At 48.8% G+C, this 20059-nt stretch overlaps 1 protein-coding gene across 5 annotated transcripts in view; it reads left to right on the top strand.

Moving 5' to 3' along the window:
• The window catches only part of LOC309861324 (unconventional myosin-X), a 92112-nt gene extending 72439 nt beyond the window's left edge, over positions 1-19673 (top strand). For 4 of the 5 annotated variants that reach the window (XM_082724124.1, XM_082724128.1, XM_082724127.1 and 1 more), the window contains 13 exons: positions 2059-2152; positions 2878-2933; positions 4620-4762; positions 5457-5651; positions 7088-7245; positions 10282-10405; positions 10914-11211; positions 11773-11980; positions 12795-12931; positions 13703-13823; positions 14214-14666; positions 16733-16924; positions 18209-19673. In XM_082724124.1, the coding sequence (XP_082580250.1) occupies positions 2059-2152; positions 2878-2933; positions 4620-4762; positions 5457-5651; positions 7088-7245; positions 10282-10405; positions 10914-11211; positions 11773-11980; positions 12795-12931; positions 13703-13823; positions 14214-14666; positions 16733-16924; positions 18209-18310 (2281 nt within the window). In that variant the 3' untranslated portion in view covers positions 18311-19673. The remainder of the gene's footprint in view (positions 1-2058; positions 2153-2877; positions 2934-4619; positions 4763-5456; positions 5652-7087; positions 7246-10281; positions 10406-10913; positions 11212-11772; positions 11981-12794; positions 12932-13702; positions 13824-14213; positions 14667-16732; positions 16925-18208) is intronic. The other variant, XM_082724125.1, reaches the window with a different exon arrangement.
• The last annotated feature ends 386 nt before the right edge of the window (positions 19674-20059 follow it).

The raw sequence follows: 20059 nt of genomic DNA on the forward strand, positions 1-20059 counted from the left end.
ACCATGGGAGCAGCTTTCAGGGCAAAGAAAATAATTCTTCCCATGGGAACAAACTAAAACCATGCTCGGATCCATAAATTATGACGCAGACTGGAAAAACAAGCAAACCTGGAATTACAGCCCCTTCATTCCATCTGGGACTCCTAGAGACCGCCCGTGGGTGTTTGTGGTCTGTGGAATGCCCACGGCTTTCCAGCTGAATTACAGGCCCAGCGTTCCAGAGCCATCCTCTCTGTTTTAGGCCATAATGAACTTGCTAAATTTAACATTGAAGACTTTTTTTTTTTTTTTTTTCCCCAAGTAGGCTTCACGCTAGGCCAGTACGGGGTTTGGACTCCTGACCCTGAGATTAAGACCTGAGCTGATATCAAGTATTGGATGCTTAACCGACTGAGTCATCCAGGGACCCCAACATTTGTAGTAGTTTAACGGAGAACTTCTTCCCTTGGCCAGTAAAACATGTCTTTAAAAATTCCTTTTCAGATCGAGTTAAATCTGACTCAGGAGGAGAAATCTGTCAATTTAAGGGTGTCACCTGAATAGAATGAAAGCCCAGCAAATTTTATTTGTGTGCGTGTCTGTGGGTGTGTGTGATCCCATGTGGCCTACGTCTTGAATATGTGTTTTTCAGTGTTGGATTCGGGAAACATTTTTGAGCTTCATAAAGCAGTGACTTAAGTCTTGACTTTGAGTCAATCAGAATTGATGAAGCAAATTTATATTGAGATGTTTCCCCTGTTTCCCTGGGACTCTGTACACACTGTGTGTTTTCAAGCTCTTGGTCACATTTTTCTCCTTTAGGAAACACTGGAGACAGATTTTAGGAATATCTGAAAAGATATTCCTTAGATCCTTAGATCCTTAGATCCTTTGCTATAGATACATGACTTGGGCTTCTATATAGTTATACATTTTTGGCTTAAGTATCCCATCATAGACACCAAGTACTTGACCTGTGCCATACTTAGTAGGAGCGTATCTGTATGTCTTATTAGCCCTTGCAGGAGAGGGTTGTCCCTAGCATCTCACATTTGGCACCTCCTACGTTTTATGGTTGGTTGATCAATGTTGGATTGGATGGATGGATGGATGGACAGACGGACACATGGATATGTGACTATTTGTGGTCATTTTGCTCAAGCCTGTATTGTGTTTCTAGTTCCATCATGACTTTTGTTCAGCTTGACTTTTCTGGGGTTGATCTGTTTTCCTTTGTTGTCTGATTCTAATGAGGCTGCAAATGAGAAAACTCTTTTTGGGTGAGAATAGAAGAGTTCTCCAGTCAAAATAGCGTTCCACTTTCTACTTCCAGCGATCGTTTTCTGTGTGCAGTTCTCCTTTGGTTTTATTCTTACTTAGGTAGAAATGCTATCAGGTGGTCAGAAACCCCATCCTGGGAGTGAGTAGGGAAGACTGACCTCAGTGGACATCCTGAGGTGGCATTCTACCATCATCAGCCTTCTTACCTTGGAATTTACTTTTTTTTTTTTTAAGATTTTATTTATTTATTTGAGAGAAATTGAAAATGGGGGAGATCACAGAGCTTTGGAGAGGGAGACGGAGACTCGCCACTGAGCAGAGAGCCAGATGTCGGACTCCATCTCAGGATCCTGGGCTCATGACCCCAGCCAGAGCCAGTCCCTTAACCGACTGAGCCATGGAGGCACCCCTGTTTTTAAAGAAAAGGCACTTGAATATTTCGTAGGTTATAGATAATACCTTCAATGAAGATCCTTGGTGTATAAGTGTTTGGGGTGGAACTGAGGATTTCATTATCCTCATTATTCAGTGTCCGGAAGTCTGGGGTAGCTGGAGGAGAGGGTCTCCCCTTGATCCGAAACTGCAGCAGCCGTAGCGACAGGCATTGCCCGTTTCTTCAACCTTTGCCTGTTGGTAGCATGAAACCCACATTTACCCCATGAGTAGGGTCGGCAGATTAAAAACGAAATTGCTAGAGGAAATGTCACTTTCGCAGAGAATGCAGAGAAGGGCATCGGTCACCCCGGTGCCTGTCCAGCAGCTAGCCCCTCTTTGACAGTCTCTCTGTCCTTCGCACAGCCAGTGGTTCAGTGTGCTGAGTCAGGTCCACGCGTCCACCGACCAGGAGATCCGGGAGATGCACGACGAGCAGGCGAACCCGCAAAACGCCGTGGTGCGTGAACATCATGGGGTGGAGGGAGGCGTCCCAGGGAGGCGAGGGGCCCTGGAATTCCTAGACAACCTTAAGCAAAAGTGTAACAAGGAAAGGAATGTTTTAAAAATCATGCAGAAATACAGAATTAGTAGAAGACGATCACAAGTAGTAATAGATTCCAGTCCTCCCGCTTTAAACCATTACAAGGACCAAAAAGAAAATCCCGAATTACATGAAATCCTAGAAGCGTATCATACCTCCCTCCAAAGGACTTCAGAATTCTGACTCGTGTTCTTCCGGTCTTCACTCTATCCTGGACGCATACAGACCCATACGGTCGTATTTTAGAAATCAAGTTTTCTTTTCTCCTAAGAAGACCGTAAGATCCAAGTCTCTTAGCGGGGTCTGAGTCTAAATTTAGGGACGGATCCTAGTGTGAGTCAGAAGATGTGTACTGTAGAGAGAAGTCTGAAATACTTTCTAATGTATTCTAAATGTATTCTAAGACAACATTAATTTATAATTTTTTTTTTTTTTTAAATGAGAGAACTGTAGATTCTGCCCTGTCTAGAGGCGGTACTCACCACCAGAAGGGGGACCTTTCTTAGATAACTATTGTTTTATAGTTAACATAGAAAGGAGAAGTGTTTCTTTGGTTCTTTAGAGAGCCATAGCCTAAAGGATGTCATGGTCACGTGCGCTGTACTGATAGATTCTCTTCCCCCGATTTTGCTCCTTTTCAGGGCACTTTGGATGTGGGGCTGATTGACTCCGTCTGCGCCTCTGACAGCCCCGATCGGTAAGTTGGGATGCGCCTCTCAGCAGAAGGAATGAGCACTCGGCAGGCTCCCCCAGCCCTCTCTGCTTCTGGGCCACTGTCCTCTTTCCTGGGCCCTGAAATGATTCAGGGCTGCGTGTTGCACCTGCTCAGTCCCAGGCTGCCTTCTTCGTGGCCAGGTTTATATCCAGAAGTCTTGCTCTCTGGGTATCTTTGGGATGCTGGAGGAGACCATGGAAGCTAATTTAAACACTCAGTTAAACACACACACACACACGAGGAATATTCTTCATTCAGATACAGAGGTTGACCCAGGATTCCCAGAGGAAGAAAATGCCTGCTGAGCAAGCCAGTATTCCAGCACAGAGAAGGGTGTCTTCCCCTTTCTAAACTTAATAATGAACTCAAGTAGGACTTTGATTGCAGTTTATGTGTAGAGCATTAATAAATTAAACCACAAAGATTTTTCCTTGACATTTCCACCTTATCTGTGCCCTTAAGATAGCATGTTTTGGTTTTGTTTTCTGAAGGCACATCGTCTTTGTGGACGCCCCTGGGAGTCTGTACCATTGACCTTTGTCTGTATTTATCTATTTTTCTTTGCTGCTGTTTGAATCCTGAGTAGGAATCAAAAACGGCTTCTGCGTCTAGGAACAAAGCTTTAGAAAGTGAACAGAAATGTACTCCAGTTGACGACAAAAATGCTGCCCACTGGGCAGCATTCTCTGCAGTCTCCATCTGCCCCTTGACAGAGGCTCTTCTGAACCACAGACCCATTGTCTCTAGGACCGCCCTACACCATCCTACACCTGGCTCGGGGACTTTACCAAGTATGTCCCGTCAGTAGCCCAGATTTTATTCTGATGGTCAAGTTCCCACCTTGTCTCCATCTGTCTCCTTCTGAAGGAGGCTCCAGCAGTCAGGGCATGTGAAGATCTGTGCGTAGAACTTTCCATTGCTGTGGGCCCTTCTCTCCATCAAGTTCCCTCCTTTCTCCCTTCCCAACTATAGAAAAATCTTTTGTTTTTAAAGAGCTACTGTAAACATTTGAAAACTTGCAAGAAATTTTTCAGTCCCTAGCATAAGCGGTTAGGTGCAGGAATTAGTAGGAGCAAGGGCCTCGGAGAGGCGTGGGCCATTGCCAGGCAGAGATGAGGCAGAAAGTAAATTTCCATTATTATGTTATCCCTGACAGAAATGAGGCTTAGTTCAATTGCTTTGAACACATGGACCCAGGTGGCTTTTTGTAGCCAGCATAATGGAAGATGTTCTGTTTACACCTATTTACTGATCTTCTTTTATTACTGGTGTCTGACATTTCATTACCGACCCACAGAAATATCATCCAAGGCAATACCCAGGGGCAGAAAGAAATTTACTTTGGAGAAGCATCAAAAAAAAAAAAATTTCCCCCACCGTCACCTCATTTAGCTTTTTCCGAACCGAGTGTCATCTGGAAAGTTTTGCATGAAGCAATTTTTCCCTTTCCCCGGACCTTCAGAATGTGTGGCTCCAAGTTTAAAGGTTAATGAGGCATAAATAAATCCTGCAGAAGTGAGCAAGAGTTACCTTAGCCTAAAGGACGAACGGCGCTGCGGTTTCCGATCCTGTGACCGTCCGCCAGGAAAAAGGCATTTGGTCTTGGTTCAAACAGGTGATGCTGCCGGTGGGGCTAAGTCTCTGCTTCCTTCCTGCCCTGTCGCTCAGACCCAATTCGTTTGTGATCATCACGGCCAACCGGGTGCTCCACTGTAACGCGGATACCCCAGAGGAGATGCACCACTGGATCACGCTGCTGCAGAGATCCAAGGGGGACACCAGAGTGGAGGGCCAGGAGTTCATTGTGAGAGGTGACTGCTACCGCCGCTCTGCTTGGTCGGGGGGCCTCGGTCTCCCTTTGCCTAGGTACTGCCGCGTTTCCCACGGGGGCGGCTTTTCTGAGGAATTTTGACTCTGAAGTTGCTTTAAAAAAAATCACGTAAGAGGGGCGCTTGGGTGGTTCAGTCGTGAAGCATCTGCCTTCAGTTCAGACCATGATCCCAGGATCCTGGGATCGAGCCCCGCATTGGGCTCCCTGCTTAGCAGGAAGCCTGCTTCTCCCTCTCCCACTCCCCCTGCTCGTGTTCCCACTCTTGCTGTCTCTATCGAATAAATAAATAAAAATCTTTATAGGGGCGCCTGGGTGGCTCAGTGGGTTAAAGCCTCTGCCTTCGGCTTGGGGCATGGTCCTAGGGTTTGGGATTGAGCCCTGCATCCGGCTCTCTGCTCAGCAGGGAGCCTGCTTCCCTTCCTCTTTCTCTGCCTCCGAATGCCACTCTGCCTACTTGAGATCTCTGTCTGTCAAATAAATAAATAAAATCTTTAAAAAAAAAAATCTTTATAAGGAAAATGACTAAAAAAAAAAAAAAAATCTCGTAAGTCATGGTCGTGACCCTTTCCAACCCATAAGTAGAAATGGGACCCATCTGGAATCATCCTGCAGATTAGGACCCAGTATTAGGGGTTTCTTTTGATAGTTTTTAATTGACATTTTCATCTTTTCAGGGTGGTTGCACAAAGAAGTAAAAAACAGTCCGAAGATGTCTTCACTGAAACTCAAAAAACGGTGGTTTGTGCTCACCCACAATTCCTTGGATTACTACAAGAGCTCCGAGAAGAATGCTCTCAAATTGGGCACATTGGTCCTTAACAGCCTCTGCTCGGTGGTGCCTCCCGACGAGAAGATCTTCAAAGAGACAGGTAACGCAGCCACGTGCCCGCGGCGAGCCTGGCTTTGCTCAGACCGAGGGAGTTGATCTGCTGAAGCCGGCTGGGCTTAGCTCCATGGACACCTAGTATTGAAACCATAGTAAAGGGATGCCTGGGTGGCTCAGTCAGTAAGCGTCTGCCTTCAGCTCAGGCCATGATCCCAGTGTCCTGGGATCAAGTCCCACATCGGGCTCCCTGCTCAGTGGGAAGCCTGCTTCTCCCTCTCCCACTCCCCCTGCTTGTGTTTCCTCTCTCTCTGTCTCTTTCAGGTGAATAAATAAAAACTTAAAAACAAAACAAACAAACAAAAAAACATAGTAAAGAGGTCCTGCTTACTTGAGTTACACAAATGTTCTTAGGACAATTGCACAAAAACAAAGATTGCCCTGTGGTGAGCTCTCTTTTCCTGTGCTGTGTTTTTCATCTTTTCTATCTCTGTGTCATGAGACTCCTAACGCAGCCCAGGAAGGCTAAATCCTAACTCTCCCTGAGCCCATTAACCTCGTAGATTAAAAAGCAGCCATGTTAGCTTAGTTTTGTTCTCATCAGTATTATGAAAATTTTTCTCGATTGGGTTCTATTGCCAGTTGTGATTTTATGCTTTTTTAAGATTTTTAAAATTTGATAGAAAAAGAGAGCACATAAGTAAGGGGGAGGCACAGCGGGAGAGACAGAAGCAGGTTTCCCGTGGAGCGAGAGCCCAGTGCGGGACTCGATCCCAGCACCCTGAGATCATGCCTGAGCTCAAGGCAGACTCTTAACCGACTGCACCACCCAGGCGCCCCAATTTTTGTTTTTAATACAGTTCCTCTGTTGCAAAGGATCGCTTGTTTCTGGACACACAGACGCCTTGCTTAGCAAAAGTGCTTTCTTCTCAAGGCAGAGTCTAAGGAAAGGAAACAAAGAGGAAGGGATAAGGAGTGTCAGAAAGGGAAGGAAGCGTTTTCACTCTGGTTCCAGAGCCTTGAAAGCAACTTAGTTTATGCTTGTTTTGTTTTTGTTTTTGTTTTCCGGAGCACATGTTACCACTTATTTATTTATATTTTAATTTATTTGAGACAGAGAGCGAGTGCACAAGCAGGGGGGCGGCAGGGGGAGGGAGAAGCAGGCTCCTTGCTGAGCAGAGAGCCTGACATGGGGCTGGATCCCAGGACCTGAGCCCAAGGCAGAGGCTTCACCCACGGAGCCGTCGGGCACCTCTGTTACCACTGATGTATTTAATCCTGGGTTTTACTGGTTTGTGTTTGTCTTCCCCTCCACCGTAAGCTCCTCCAGGCAGTGGGCGGATACACGGGTTGCCTGGCACACTGGGGAACTCGGCGGGCGCTGCTGAATTGCTGCTGGGTTGCTGGGCCGTGGGGGAAGGGCCCTCCGTTGGGGGCGAGGGTGGGGGGCAGTGAAGTCACTGCGCTCCTGCTCGGCCGCAGGCTACTGGAACGTCACCGTGTACGGACGCAAGCACTGCTACCGGCTCTACACCAAGCTGCTCAACGAGGCCACCAGGTGGTCCAGCGCCATCCAGAATGTGACGGACACCAAGGCCCCGATTGACACGCCCACCCAGCAGCTGATCCAGGACATCAAGGTAAGGGGCCACCGAGCTTGCCGGGGTGGGTCACCGTCGCTCGCAGACACCCCCCCATCTCTTGGAACATCAAGATGTCGGTCAAGCTCCATTTTCATTCCATCATCAGAACTAACTTGCAATTAATTTTCTTTTGGAAGATCGTGGCTTTTAGAAATCTAAATACGAGCACTTAAGTGAAATTTGACCCTAAAAGTACTTTGTGTCCAGGGGTGTGGCAGGTGTGGCTGCCCAGGCAAACCCGGGTGCTGGGCTGTGCATACCGAGGGAGGATGGTCTGTGGTTTGGGGTGTAGGGTTCCCCATCTGAGGGACCTGGCGTGATCTGTGTGGGGATGTCCTGCTGCCACAGGTCACCCTTCAGCCCCGGGATAGGGACCTTGTAGGAGCAACACAGTAATTCTCTTACTGAGAGTTCCTGGAGCCCACGGGGGATTCACCAGCAGCCTGGATGGGTCTAGAAAACCTCTGGAACCTTTATTAAGCACCTCCAAACTCACGGGAAGCTTCCAAGTCTCTGGACCAACACTGACCTTGTTAAATTGTAATTTCATTTTTATGAAGATGAACCGCTCAGGGAGGATACACTGAACGAGTAATTACATGGGAGCCATGCACAGAAATTGCTGTGCTCATTTTTCAGGAATGGAAACAGAGACATGGAATATTCTGGCTGCATTGTTCACGCAGATGGTCAGTCCCTGATGCAGAACCAGGTTGAGGGGATTGTTCTTACTGCTCTTTCTCTACGTTATCCATCAAATAGATTTCTGATACCAAAGAAAGAGCCGGAACAGTGACAGAAAAGATTTGAGAATGATAAGACAGGTGTTTGTTGATCTGCATCACAAGAAATGAGCTCCTCAAATCCAGGAGGCAAGCTCAGACTTTGTAGAGGTGGGATAGGGTCTAATATGTCTGTAAGATATCATTTCCCACTGAATTCAAGTCACAGCACTCACAAGGTACTGTTCTGGGTGTTTGGAGCTGAATTCCACCAAGTCCGTTACTCTCCAAGACTCTGCAAATTCCATGACACCCAGGATGCTAAATGGTAGCGATTTCATTTCTGGCATTTAAAAAAATTATTTCTGAAGTTTTTGTTTTGTGTTTTGTTTTTGTTTTTTTTGAGAAAGGAGTGAAAAACTCATCAACTGAACGTTCTCTTCAAAGCTATGACTTACCTATTCTTATATCTCTAATTTGAAAGTTGTCATTAAAAAGAGTAATAGAATTTTCCAAATATGAAACAACCCTCTTTTAAAAATTAGGTTGCCCTAATTAAGTCCATACAAAATTGTTGAAATAATTAAAGTTTTTTTTCCCCTTGGCTTTCAGTTGGGTGTTATTAAAAAAGTTTCATAGTGGAAATTACTGCGATAGAATGATTCATTGCCTGTCCTCCCAACTTTTCTGTTTATCTAACGTTCTTAAAGGAACTTTGCCTTCTTAAAATCCCAAATTAACATTTAAGGAACCTTAAGTACAGGATGAATTTCTATGAAAAGATCTCTTAAATTTCAAGAAAGAGAAGGCAGGCATGTTGAAGAATCATCTGTCTAATAACATATCAACATGTGTCATTTTCAAGGTATAGAAAAAATACAAAAGACCAATTACAGAACAAAGTAATGTTTTTCTTTTTTTTTTAAACAGTTTATTTATTTGACAGGCAGACATCACAAGTAGGCAGAGAGGCAGGCAGAGAGAGAGGAAGGGCAGCAGGCTCCCCGCCGAGCAGAGAGCCCAGTTATGGGCTCGATCCCAGGACCGTGGGATCATGACCTGAGCTGAAGGCAGAGGCTTTAACCCACTGAGCCACCCAGGTGCCCCAAAACAATGTATTCTTTAAGCGAATTGTAGATAAAAATGCATGCTTTGGCTAAGTGTCTGATGGCTAAATAGCAAAAGAACTTTACTTTTTGGAAGTATGCATAATCTCTGGGGAAAATATTTTCAGTAATATGGGAAAATATATACACTTGAAGAGAATGAGTTGTGACAAAAATGCATACTTGTGATTTGTCTTCAAATGCAGATTGTGGGTATCTTCATGCTTGATATATTTTTTTTTTTTAAGATTTATTTGAGGGGTGCCTGGGTGGCTCAGTGGGTTAAAGCCTCTGCCTTCGGCTCAGGTCATGATCCCAGGGTCCCGGGATTGAGCCCCGCATCGGGCTCTCTGCTCACCTCCTCTCTCTCTGCCTGCCTCTCTGCCTACTTGTGATCTCTGTCTGTCAAATAAATAAATAAATAAATCTTTTTAAAAATAAATAAATAAATAAATATTATTTGAGCCAGAGAGTGCCCAGGCAGAGGGAGTAGGAGAAGCAAACTCCCCACTGAATATGGAGCCATACTCTGGGGTCAGGCTCACAACCCTGAGATCATGACCTGAGCTGAAACCAAGAGATGGATGCTTAACTGACCGATCACTCCGGGCGTTCTAAAACTATTTCTGTTTTTTCAAGTAGGCTCCTTGCCCAGCATTGAACCCAATGTGAAGCTTGAACTCAGGTCCCCGAGATCGAGACCTGAGCTGAGATCAAGAGTAGGATGCTTAACCAACCACCTCGGTGCCCCCGTGCTTGAAATTAGTAATGCTAGATTGTCTAGCATCTCCTGGATGCTTTAGACTCTGGAAAATGTTCACATGTGGGAGAACACAGATTGCTAGGACACCTGGGTAGACGTTCACATGTGGGAGAACACAGATTGCTAGGACACCTGGGTAGACGTTCACATGTGGGAGGATTGCTAGGACACCTGGGTAGCTCAGTCGGTTAAGCTCCTGCCCTCGTGATCTCAGGTCAGATCATGATCTCAGGGCCGTGAGATCGAGCCCCAATGTTGGCCCCTCTCTGGGCATGGAGTCAGCTTGAGAGTCTCTCCCTCTGACCCTCCCCACCTGCCTGTGTTCTCTCTAAAAAATATTTTAATTAAAAAAAAAAAAGAAAAGAATACAGAGGCTTTTGTTCTTGCACACACGTGTGTTTTGGGTAAGCTTGCTGGCTTTAGCGGGTTCTCTGTTTTCAAGGAGAACTGCCTGAACTCCGACGTGGTGGAGCAGATTTACAAGCGGAACCCCATCCTCCGCCACACGCACCACCCCCTGCACTCGCCGCTGCTGCCCCTGCCCTACGGAGACATCAACCTGAACCGTGAGTGCCGGGGCCCACCGCGCTCTGCGGCCCGACACCGTTCTGTCCTCCATGGCCGCTCCTTGGCTCTTTCCCATCAGCACGTGTTGTTTGTGGTGACGTAAGCATTGTTGAACTAGAACAGTGGTCAAGGGGGTCAGGAAAGGCCCGCCCTCCCTGTGGACTCAGAGTTGCCTGAATTTACTAGAGAACCAGATCCTGAAAGTCTTGCGTTACAAAGCGGGAACCTGTTTGGCAATAGGCCAACTTTTTAAGCGAGCGTTTTGTTGAGGGAAGGAGTTCGGTTATAGAACAAAACAGCATAACTTGCCCACCTCTGTGTTCAGCATTGTTTGTCTGATTCGAAGGTGTAGGGTCGTGGCGAGCACCATGTCCCAAAGCCGCCGTCTGTCCCCATCCCTTCCCCGTGTGTGTGTGTGTGTGTGTGTGTGTGTGTGTGTTTGCTGCTCTGATTCCAGCGTGTCCAGACCCCCTGTGTAAAAACTTGTGTGTGTTCTGCTTCTCCTAGTGCTCAAAGACAAAGGCTACACCACCCTTCAGGACGAAGCCATCAAGATCTTCAATTCCCTGCAGCAGCTGGAGTCCATGTCTGACCCCATCCCCATAATCCAGGGCATCCTGCAGACCGGGCACGACCTGCGCCCGCTGCGGGACGAGCTCTACTGCCAGCTCATCAAGCAGACCACCAAAGTGCCCCACCCGGGCAGCGTGGGCAACCTGTGCAGCTGGCAGATCCTGACGTGTCTGAGCTGCACCTTCTTGCCCAGCCGGGGGATCCTCAAGTACCTCCGCTTCCATCTGAGGAGGTAGGCGACGGCTGGGCCGTGCGGTTGCGCGGGGGGCTGCGCCAGGTTGTGGCTCGGAGGAGGACGCCTGGTGTGGTCCTGTGCTCGGGTCCCTTGAACAAGCCACACAAGGCTGTGGCAGGGACCGGGTCCCTTTCAGCGTGGTGTCCTAACGTCCGAGGCGTGGAGTCCATTTAATTACTGCCATCTGAGTAAATGGAGGGGGCAGGCCTGGGTCCTGGGATCCGGATCAAACAGGTAGAGAGATTCTGACTCGGACTCTGATGAACCTCGGAAAAACGGTTTTCATCCCACAGTAGGAGACAGAACTCTGGGCAGCGCGGCAGAGGTGAGCTGGCAGCAGAGCTGCTCCCCGCCCAGTGCTGGCTCTCTGGGACTTTTTATTATTATCATTACTTGAATTTAAACAAAACCTGCACAGAAAGTGGCCCGTGTTTGCTCTGCACCACATGGGGTTCCCTCGGGGGGGGTCCTTTGCCCTCCGAGTGCTGAAAGCAGCCCGGCGCCCAGACGCCAGCCAGCCTCAGTCTAGCAATTAACAGTGAAGTGTTTGTCTCCTAGGATACGGGAACAGTTTCCAGGAACTGAGATGGAAAAATACTCCCTCTTCATTTATGAATCTCTCAAGAAAACCAAATGCAGGGAGTTCGTGCCTTCGCGGGATGAAATCGACGCCCTGATCCATAGGCAGGAAATGACGTCCACGGTGTACTGCCACGGGGGAGGCTCCTGCAAGATCACCATCAACTCCCACACCACGGCCGGGGAGGTGAGGGAGAAGCCCCTGCCTGGCGCCTCACCGCCAGGGCACAGAGGTCAGGAGGGCTGATCACAGTTAGGCAGGCTCCCGCGTGGCTGTGTTGTGCACAGCGCAGCAGGTGTAACCTACAACCAAACGCACGTATGAAGAGCGAAAAACACGTTATCAAACATGAGTAGAAACACAAAAATGAGGCAGGTGCATATCTGGTAGAGCGTGTGTGGCTGACTCAGGGGTGCCGGCCGGGACGTGGGCTGACCGCAGCATCTCCGTGAGGAGGGGTCTCTGTCTGTTGTACCGAGTATCTACAGTGATGAGTCAGATGAGCATATTGTCTTTTTTTTTTCCCCCTTTTTTAAAATTGAAATTTAGCGTTCTAAAACCATGGGCTAAAAGAAGTAGGGGATAATATCCAGAAAAAGTTCTGGCGTGGAAAGGAGAAACATCAGTGGAACCCATTGTTTCTTGGAAGTTGATGAATGTATCAGACAAAAGAGAGGGCTTGAGTTTTTGCGGGCCTCTCCTGCTAGTGGGCGTTTGCAGGAACTTTGTCCGGCATCTGTCTCTACCAGTGGGCAAAATGCTCTGTGTTCTTTTTTTTTTTTTTTACAAAGACAAGAGAAACCTGATACGTGGAGAACAGTGGGAAAAGAGCACTTCGGAAATTCTGGGTGACCACACATGACAGTGTTAGTGGGGGAGCTCCTTGGACCCTCACATGCCAGTGGCTCACTCAGGGCTCCGGTGAAGGGCTCCAGGGAATGTGAAACCACATTCCAGAACCAGATGCTGGAAGCTGAAGACTTTGGGGTGTATCTTGCAGGTGGTGGAGAAGCTGATCAGAGGCCTGGCCATGGAGGACAGCAGGAACATGTTTGCCTTGTTTGAGTACAACGGAAGCGTCGATAAAGCCATTGAAAGCCGAACCATCGTCGCAGATGTGTTAGCAAAGTTCGAGAAGTAAGTTCCGTCTCCCTGGGATGCCAGCAGATGGAATAAATTAAGAGCAAAGTTGAGGATTGCTTTTGGCTTCAGTTTTTAGCTCTCAGTGTGCCTTTGAATTCCTGTTCTTTTACTTGTGTTGAAGCACATTGAATTTCTCATCTCTCCCTGCTGCCTGTTTTTCTTGATTCCTAGATAAAGCCCCTGTCTCAAATAAGGTTCAGCTCACCATTGTTTTTTTACCCCATTTTCTCAGTCCCCTGTTCTACACACTGTCTTGGAATTTCCAGATTGTAGGCCTTTCACTTGTCACTGGCTTCAAAACAGGCCAGCAGCCACAGGCAAACTCGGACACTTTTCAGACTGCATTTTATGTCTCTCAGACCTGTAATGTTCGATCTAGGATTTTCTTAACCCTTAAGTAGCTCAAAAGGTACTATGGAGGCTGTGTTTATACTGAACAGGAATATTTGTGTCAATTTTTGTAAATATTGTCCTTTATTTGAGGGGTAGTAAAGGGAACGAAGATAGAACCTTTGTTTCTTTTCTATGGATTGAGCATAATGTTGAACCGGTACTAATTTGGGGCCCGCAGAAAATCCTTGTTAGCACAGTGTAATTGAAGGCTGCCCGTTTGTTGTCTTAAAGTGAGACCAAAATGAAAGCATGATTTTCACTTCTGGCTAAATACAGTTGTTAGGGAATGAGTCATCTAAAGTCAACCCCTCGTGGCACCAAAGGGCCATTTGTCCTTTTGCTTTCTGAACCTCCCCTGCCTTCTGTCTGTAGGCTGGCTGCCACATCAGAGGTGGGGGACCTGCCCTGGAAATTCTACTTCAAACTTTACTGCTTCCTGGACACAGACAACGTGCCGAAAGACAGTGTGGAATTCGCATTTATGTTTGAACAGGTAGAAGGAACTTTCAGAAACAGGTTCCTCTGCGGGGGGGGAGTGGGGAGCAGACCTGAAAGCCAGTCACACTCTTCCTAAGTCTGCGGTTGGTCTGGAGGGGCGTGAGGCCTGGCGGTTTCCCAGCATGCCCAGGGCGGCCGCTCCTTCCTGCGTCTCTAGAATGAGACCACGACGCGTGCTGTGTGAGGTCCTGTGCTAAGATCTGTTCTAGCTGGGAGGAGAGAGACATTCGGGGATGAAATACATGTTAGATGCCGCCTGTGCTAGGGAGAGATTTTAAGCAGCAGAAGGGGGGGTGGGTATAGTTGTCTGGGAAGGTGACATTGGAGGGAAATGGTGACAGATTTCAGGTCACGCACCCCTAACACTGCCGCCTGCCTCCTTTAGGCGCACGAAGCGGTTCTCCGTGGCCACTACCCAGCCCCCGAAGAGAACCTGCAGGTTCTCGCTGCCCTGCGGCTCCAGTACCTGCAGGGGGACTACTCGCTGCACGCGCCCGTGCCCCCCCTCGAGGACGTCTACTCCCTGCAGAGGCTGAAGGCCCGCATCAGCCAGTCCACCAGAAGCTTCACCCCGTGCGAGCGGCTGGAGAAGAGGCGGACGAGCTTCCTGGAGGGGACGCTGAGGCGCAGCTTCCGGACAGGGGCCGTCGTCCGGCAGAAGGTGGAGGAGGAACAGATGCTGGACATGTGGGTCAAGGAGGAGGTGTCCTCGGCGCGGGCCAATATCATTGACAAATGGAAGAAACTGCAGGGAATGAGCCAGGAGCAGGCCATGGCCAAGTACATGGCCTTGATCAAGGAGTGGCCAGGCTACGGGTCGACGCTCTTCGACGTGGAGGTGAGGACTGACGGCTGCTTCTCTGATTGCCTGGCCCGAAAGCACACACGAGTGTGGCTGTGGCCGAGTACGTGGGACTGGGGGCCTTTGCTGGCTCCCAGCATGGCTGGGTGGAGCCTCTGCTTTCTCGCCCCCTGTTGTTAGAGCAACTCTCCCCTACACTTCACCATTAACACACCGTCTCATTCACCCGTTTTCCTCCCTTGTAGTAAATGCTTTCACAGTGTGAGCAGGGAATGGAAAATTAAGGGGTCACCTCTTCTTAAATACCTTATGTTCTTTCTTACAGAAGCTACAGATAGATTAAATCAAAAAGCGCTGGTAAAAACCAGCATTTAATATTTTTTTAAAAATGTTTAGAATTATGTACATGAAATTAGAAACTTTGGATACAGTTGACCCTTGAACAATACGTTTGACAATCTGTGAATAACTTTTGACTTCCTAAAATGTAACTACGAATAGTCTGCTATTGACTGAAAGCCTGACCAGTAACAGAGTCGATTAACACATATTTTGCACGTTAGATATTACATACATACATACATACTGTATTCTCACACTAAAGCTAGAGAAAAAAAATATTGAGAAAATCCTAAAAAAAATACATTACAGCCACTACTGTATTTAAAAAAAAAAATGCACATGTAAGTGGACCGTGCAGTTCAAACTCATGTTGTCAGGGGTCAGCTAGGATTTTACATTTGGTTTTTTTCCACATGAATATCTGTTTGCAGGGAAGAATTTGTTTCGCAAATGCAATTTAGCCATTAGCGGTAACCCGTACTGATTCATACCCTTTTTTTTTTTTAAGTATATTTATTTATTTGTTTATTGTTGAACATTTTATTTAGTCACCTATCAGAACAGCAGGGGGAGCAATAGGCAGAGGGAGAAGCAGACCCCCACTGAGCAGGCATCCCAATGCGGAACTCGATTCCAGGACCCTAGGACTGGGACTATGACCTGAGCTGAAGGCAGACACTGAACAGACTGAGCTGCCCAGGTGCCCCTTAAGTGACCCATTTACTGAAAGGAAATCCTTCCAGTGCTGTAGATCAAGGCCTGGCAATCTCTGTGCCACTTCTTTTACACAATGTACGGGAACACGGCAATATTCCTTCCTGCCTCTGCCCCTGGCTGCTTCCACACTAACGTGGCCACACTGGGTAGCTGTGACAGAGACCCTGTGGCTCGCAGCACCTAAAATATTGACTCCCTGTCCTTTCACGGGTAAGTTTGCCAGCCCCCTGGTCTAGGTAAACTTACAGTTTTCTACTCACAATCCCATTCAGCATATTTGGTATCTGATGACTTTTAAGCGAGGCTGTATAAAAAAATCTAAGTATTGATTATGTATTCCAAGATCTCCTCATGGCTTTTCATTGCGCGCTGTGTTTGCTTGCTTGGTTGGTCCAGTGGGGTTTGTCTTCAGGTGTAAATCAGATGTTTCGTACGACACCTCCTCTTCGCGGTGTCACTCGTGTACATCCCTCCTGTCCCTACCGGCTTCTTATGCCCGACTCGGGGTTCTTGTTCCCGCTACACCAATCCATGCAGGGAAGCCTGTCACCAAGCCAGTGACATTCCTTTTAGCTCCAGGTACACTGCAGGTCGCTGCTGCTGCCTCTTGTCTAAAAGCCAGTTTTTCAAGAGTTTACAACTGCTCAGCACAGAGTGATTTGGAAAACTTCCCTCTGATCTTAGATTTTGCATTGGAGGAAGAGTGATCTGAAAAAGGATTGCAGGCAGAGCTAGGGATAGGAGACTGGCTCCAGGCTGCTGGGTTTGCTGGGGGAGCCACTGTCGGCTCCCCGCAGAGTCAGGTTATCAATGTGGGGGGGGGGGCAGAGCACAACGTCAGGATTCACGGAGTGGTTTTCTGAACACCCAGCATGGGTCTTCTGGTCAGAAACCAGTCAGGCCTCCAAGGAGAGACCACATGTCCTCTTTCAGTTGCCCGGGCACAGACTGGTCTTGGATGCCTACCATGTTCTGCCCAGAATGCTTGACTCAGCCTCTCCCACGTCCTCGGTTTTTGCTACTTGATGATCTCTTGTCCACAGTGCAAGGAAGGCGGCTTCCCCCAGGACCTGTGGTTGGGCGTCAGTGCCGATGCCGTGTCGGTCTACAAGCGCGGGGAGGGAAGACCGCTGGAAGTGTTCCAGTACGAGCACATCCTCTCTTTCGGAGCGCCGCTGGCAAACACGTACAAAATCGTGGTCGACGAGAGGGAGCTGCTCTTTGAAACCAGTGAGGTAAGAGGCAAGCCAAGGATATCATTTGTGACCTTGACGAGAGAAACGATGCCCCATTTCCTGATGCCTTTGAATAATTTCAACTCTTTTGCTTTAAAATATATGAAAATACAGCATGGCTGTCCCTCCCCAGCTGTAGGTTCTCTGAGGGCCAAAATCGAACCCTCCCGTATTTCTTCTGTACCTTTGCAGCCGAGAGATATGGTTCCATTCTACCGGCGGGTCTTACCCGTGGAGGAAAGGAAATGATGTAGATGTCCAAAATATATATAGTTGAGCGAGGAAGCCTTGTGCCCATCAGCAGATGATGACGGCAAGATTCACAGCTGGAGGGAGCCAGGGCCACGGCTGCCCTGGGCGTAGCTAATTCTGGCTCCCCAAATCACCCCCCCAAAAAAGCCTCTAAATGTGTGTGCCATCTGCTCCAAAGCTTAAAATGTCATCCTCGTCGTGATAAATGGAGAAGCCTGCTGAGGCCACCATGTAGGACGCTGCTAGCGCACAAGGGTGGAAAATGGAAATGAATGACCCACCGGCTTAGCTGTTGGTGTGGTCACGGCCGGGGGGGGGGGGGGGGGGGGAGGCTCTGGGGCAGGAGGTGGACTAGGCTAAGGGGAGGGGAGCAGGGACACGGAAGAGGCAGGACCTTTGACCGGAGGGTTCCAGGTCCCCCGCTGCCGGGTTTGGGTGACTCTGGTAGAGAGAGTGATGGTACCAGCCGAGGGGAGGGACAATGAGGTAACAAGGCAGCGGGGACGCCGTGTGGGGGTGCAGGCCAGCCTGAGGGACAGGCCCAGGGGGGCGGCCGTGCCTGCGTCCCAGGAAGGGGCTAATGCGAGGTCACGGCCAGCCACCACGCCTCGCTCCGTGTCCGGGGGCGGCGACGGCGAGCCGGGGTTTACTAGCCGGCTGCGGGCGCGGTCGATCGCCAGTGTTTTCATCGGGGGGGTGGGGGGGGTCATCCCAGCCCTCAGGACACCCACAGTGTCCTTGAGTGGCGTTTTTTGTTTTGAATGTGTGAACTCTGCCAAGTGTCCATCAGGCAGAATTGTGGTTTTCGTGGGAAAGAACCACGCGGTGCGACCCACCGTGTTCAGAAAAGCCAGGCTTCCCCTGCCCGCCGGCCGCGGGGACGAGGGGAAAGCCGCGGAAGGTCCGGCTGGGGACCGGACCCGAGGCTGGGGACCAGACCCGAGCCAAGACCGGCGCGGGGGCCCCGGGGGGAATGAGCCGGCGGCCCTCCGCGCGCCCCCGCTGAGCGCGTCCCCTGTGCCTCGGCCGCAGGTGGTGGACGTGGCCAAGCTCATGAAGGCCTACATCAGCATGATCGTGAAGAAGCGCTACAGCACGTCGCGCTCCGTGAGCAGCCAGGGCAGCTCCAGGTGAAGGCGCCAGGGACCCGACGTGTCTTGAGCAGCCGCGCGTGAGACCCTCTGGCCTTGACCGAGCCCGTGCCGCGCAGAGCCCCGGCGGAGCTGCCCCCGCCTTCTGGAAGCCCCTGGCCGGAGGGAGGCGTCTCCGAGGGGCCGTCCGCCCTCTCCACTTCCGTGACCCTGTACTAAGCTGTCAACCGTAGCAGTGGGCCCCGTTTGGAAAGCTTTACTACTCTTAGAGGACACATGCCTTAAAAAAGAGAGGACAGACCCCCACCCCCACCCCGGCCCCCACCAAAGCAGCCAGAAGTGCCTTAACGCGTGGACCCAACACTAACTGACCTTAACTGTGCTACTGAAGGGAGCTGCCCCCGCCCCCTCGGGGAGACTCACAGAGCTTGGGGGAGGGGGCGTTCATTCATCAATTCTGCACTAACCTCCCAGCCTGATTTCCCTACTTGGAGGGAAGGTGAGGGAGCCGGGAGGGGGTCGGAGGGAGCCCAAGGGGACAGGATATTTTAGCTGGAGTGCTGCTGGCAGCCTTCTTCGCGGACATGGATTAACTTCTTTGTTTCATCTTTCAAGTGTCTGAGCTTGCCTGTGCATGCCTGTGTTCATAAACTCATCACTTTAATCACTGTCTCATGAGCATTAAAAGCAAAGGGAAAAAAGGATGTGCAATGGTGTAAACAGTCTGTCTGTATATTTTAATAGTTTAGAGTTCTAGTCTTCAGTCGTTACTTTATGAGGTGGTTTTATTAACAGACCAGAATCCTGGACTCTCCTGTCTTTGCTGTATTTCAGAAACCATGTGTTGACTCCGTTTCGTTTTATGACTTGTAGCAAAGTCTGCACTCTGTGTCTGCTGTGTTATAAACAGATATGCAGCCCATACAGATAATGGTTTTTATAAACCAGTCTGACTCCGATGCTGTTTTTAGAACTATATGAAGGCATTTTGGAGTCTTTAGTTTCTAAAAGATTTAAGTTAAAAAGAAATTTTCTTTGAGGGCGAGTTCGTATCGCTGCAGGTAGTGACCGTATGACCATGTTGGGTGTGGCGGAAAGAAGTTTCATTCCCCAGGGGTGTGATGCGAGAGCAAATCTTGAAAGGACCGTGACTGACGCTTTAAGAAAATACACTTTATCCCAGATTATAATGGTAGTCTGACAAGGTGCCTGTAAATAAATCAGTGTTTATGACCAGAAGAAAAATAATCTGGTCCTGGACTTTTATTTTTATATGGAAAAGTTGTAAAGACTTAGGCCAACTAAGTCTGCCCACAAAGAAAAAAAAAATGCCTTACCTCTCCGGGACAACCCTGCGAAATTGTTTGTTGGCTCAAAGAAGGTCTGACAATAAAAGATATTAGCTATCCTGAGTGTGTTTTCTTGAGCAGGGGGACCTGAAATACATTGTGGGATCGGGGTTTTCTTGTTGGTTTGGTTTTAATGCTTTTGGTCTCAGTGCCTAAGCTGCGCGTTCCTAAGTTGACCAACAGGTCTTAAAGTGGACGTGGAGACCTCTGGACTGCTCTTCTAGACACGCAGCACGACTCCAAGGAAGCGGAGAAGGTAAAAGCAAGGATTCCGTGAAATCCAAAAATCTAAGGCCTGGAAATATGCATTTATTTCAAATGGTCTTGTAGCCCCAAACCCTGCTTACTCGTGAAATCATGATGCTACAGCCACCTGCTTGCCAACGTGCTCACTGGGGAGGATCCACAGGTAGGCTGTCCAGCCACTGACTTACCCAGAGAAC

The sequence above is a fragment of the Mustela nivalis genome, assembly GCF_964662115.1.
Source record: "Mustela nivalis genome assembly, chromosome: 3".
Lineage (NCBI taxonomy): Eukaryota > Metazoa > Chordata > Mammalia > Carnivora > Mustelidae > Mustela > Mustela nivalis.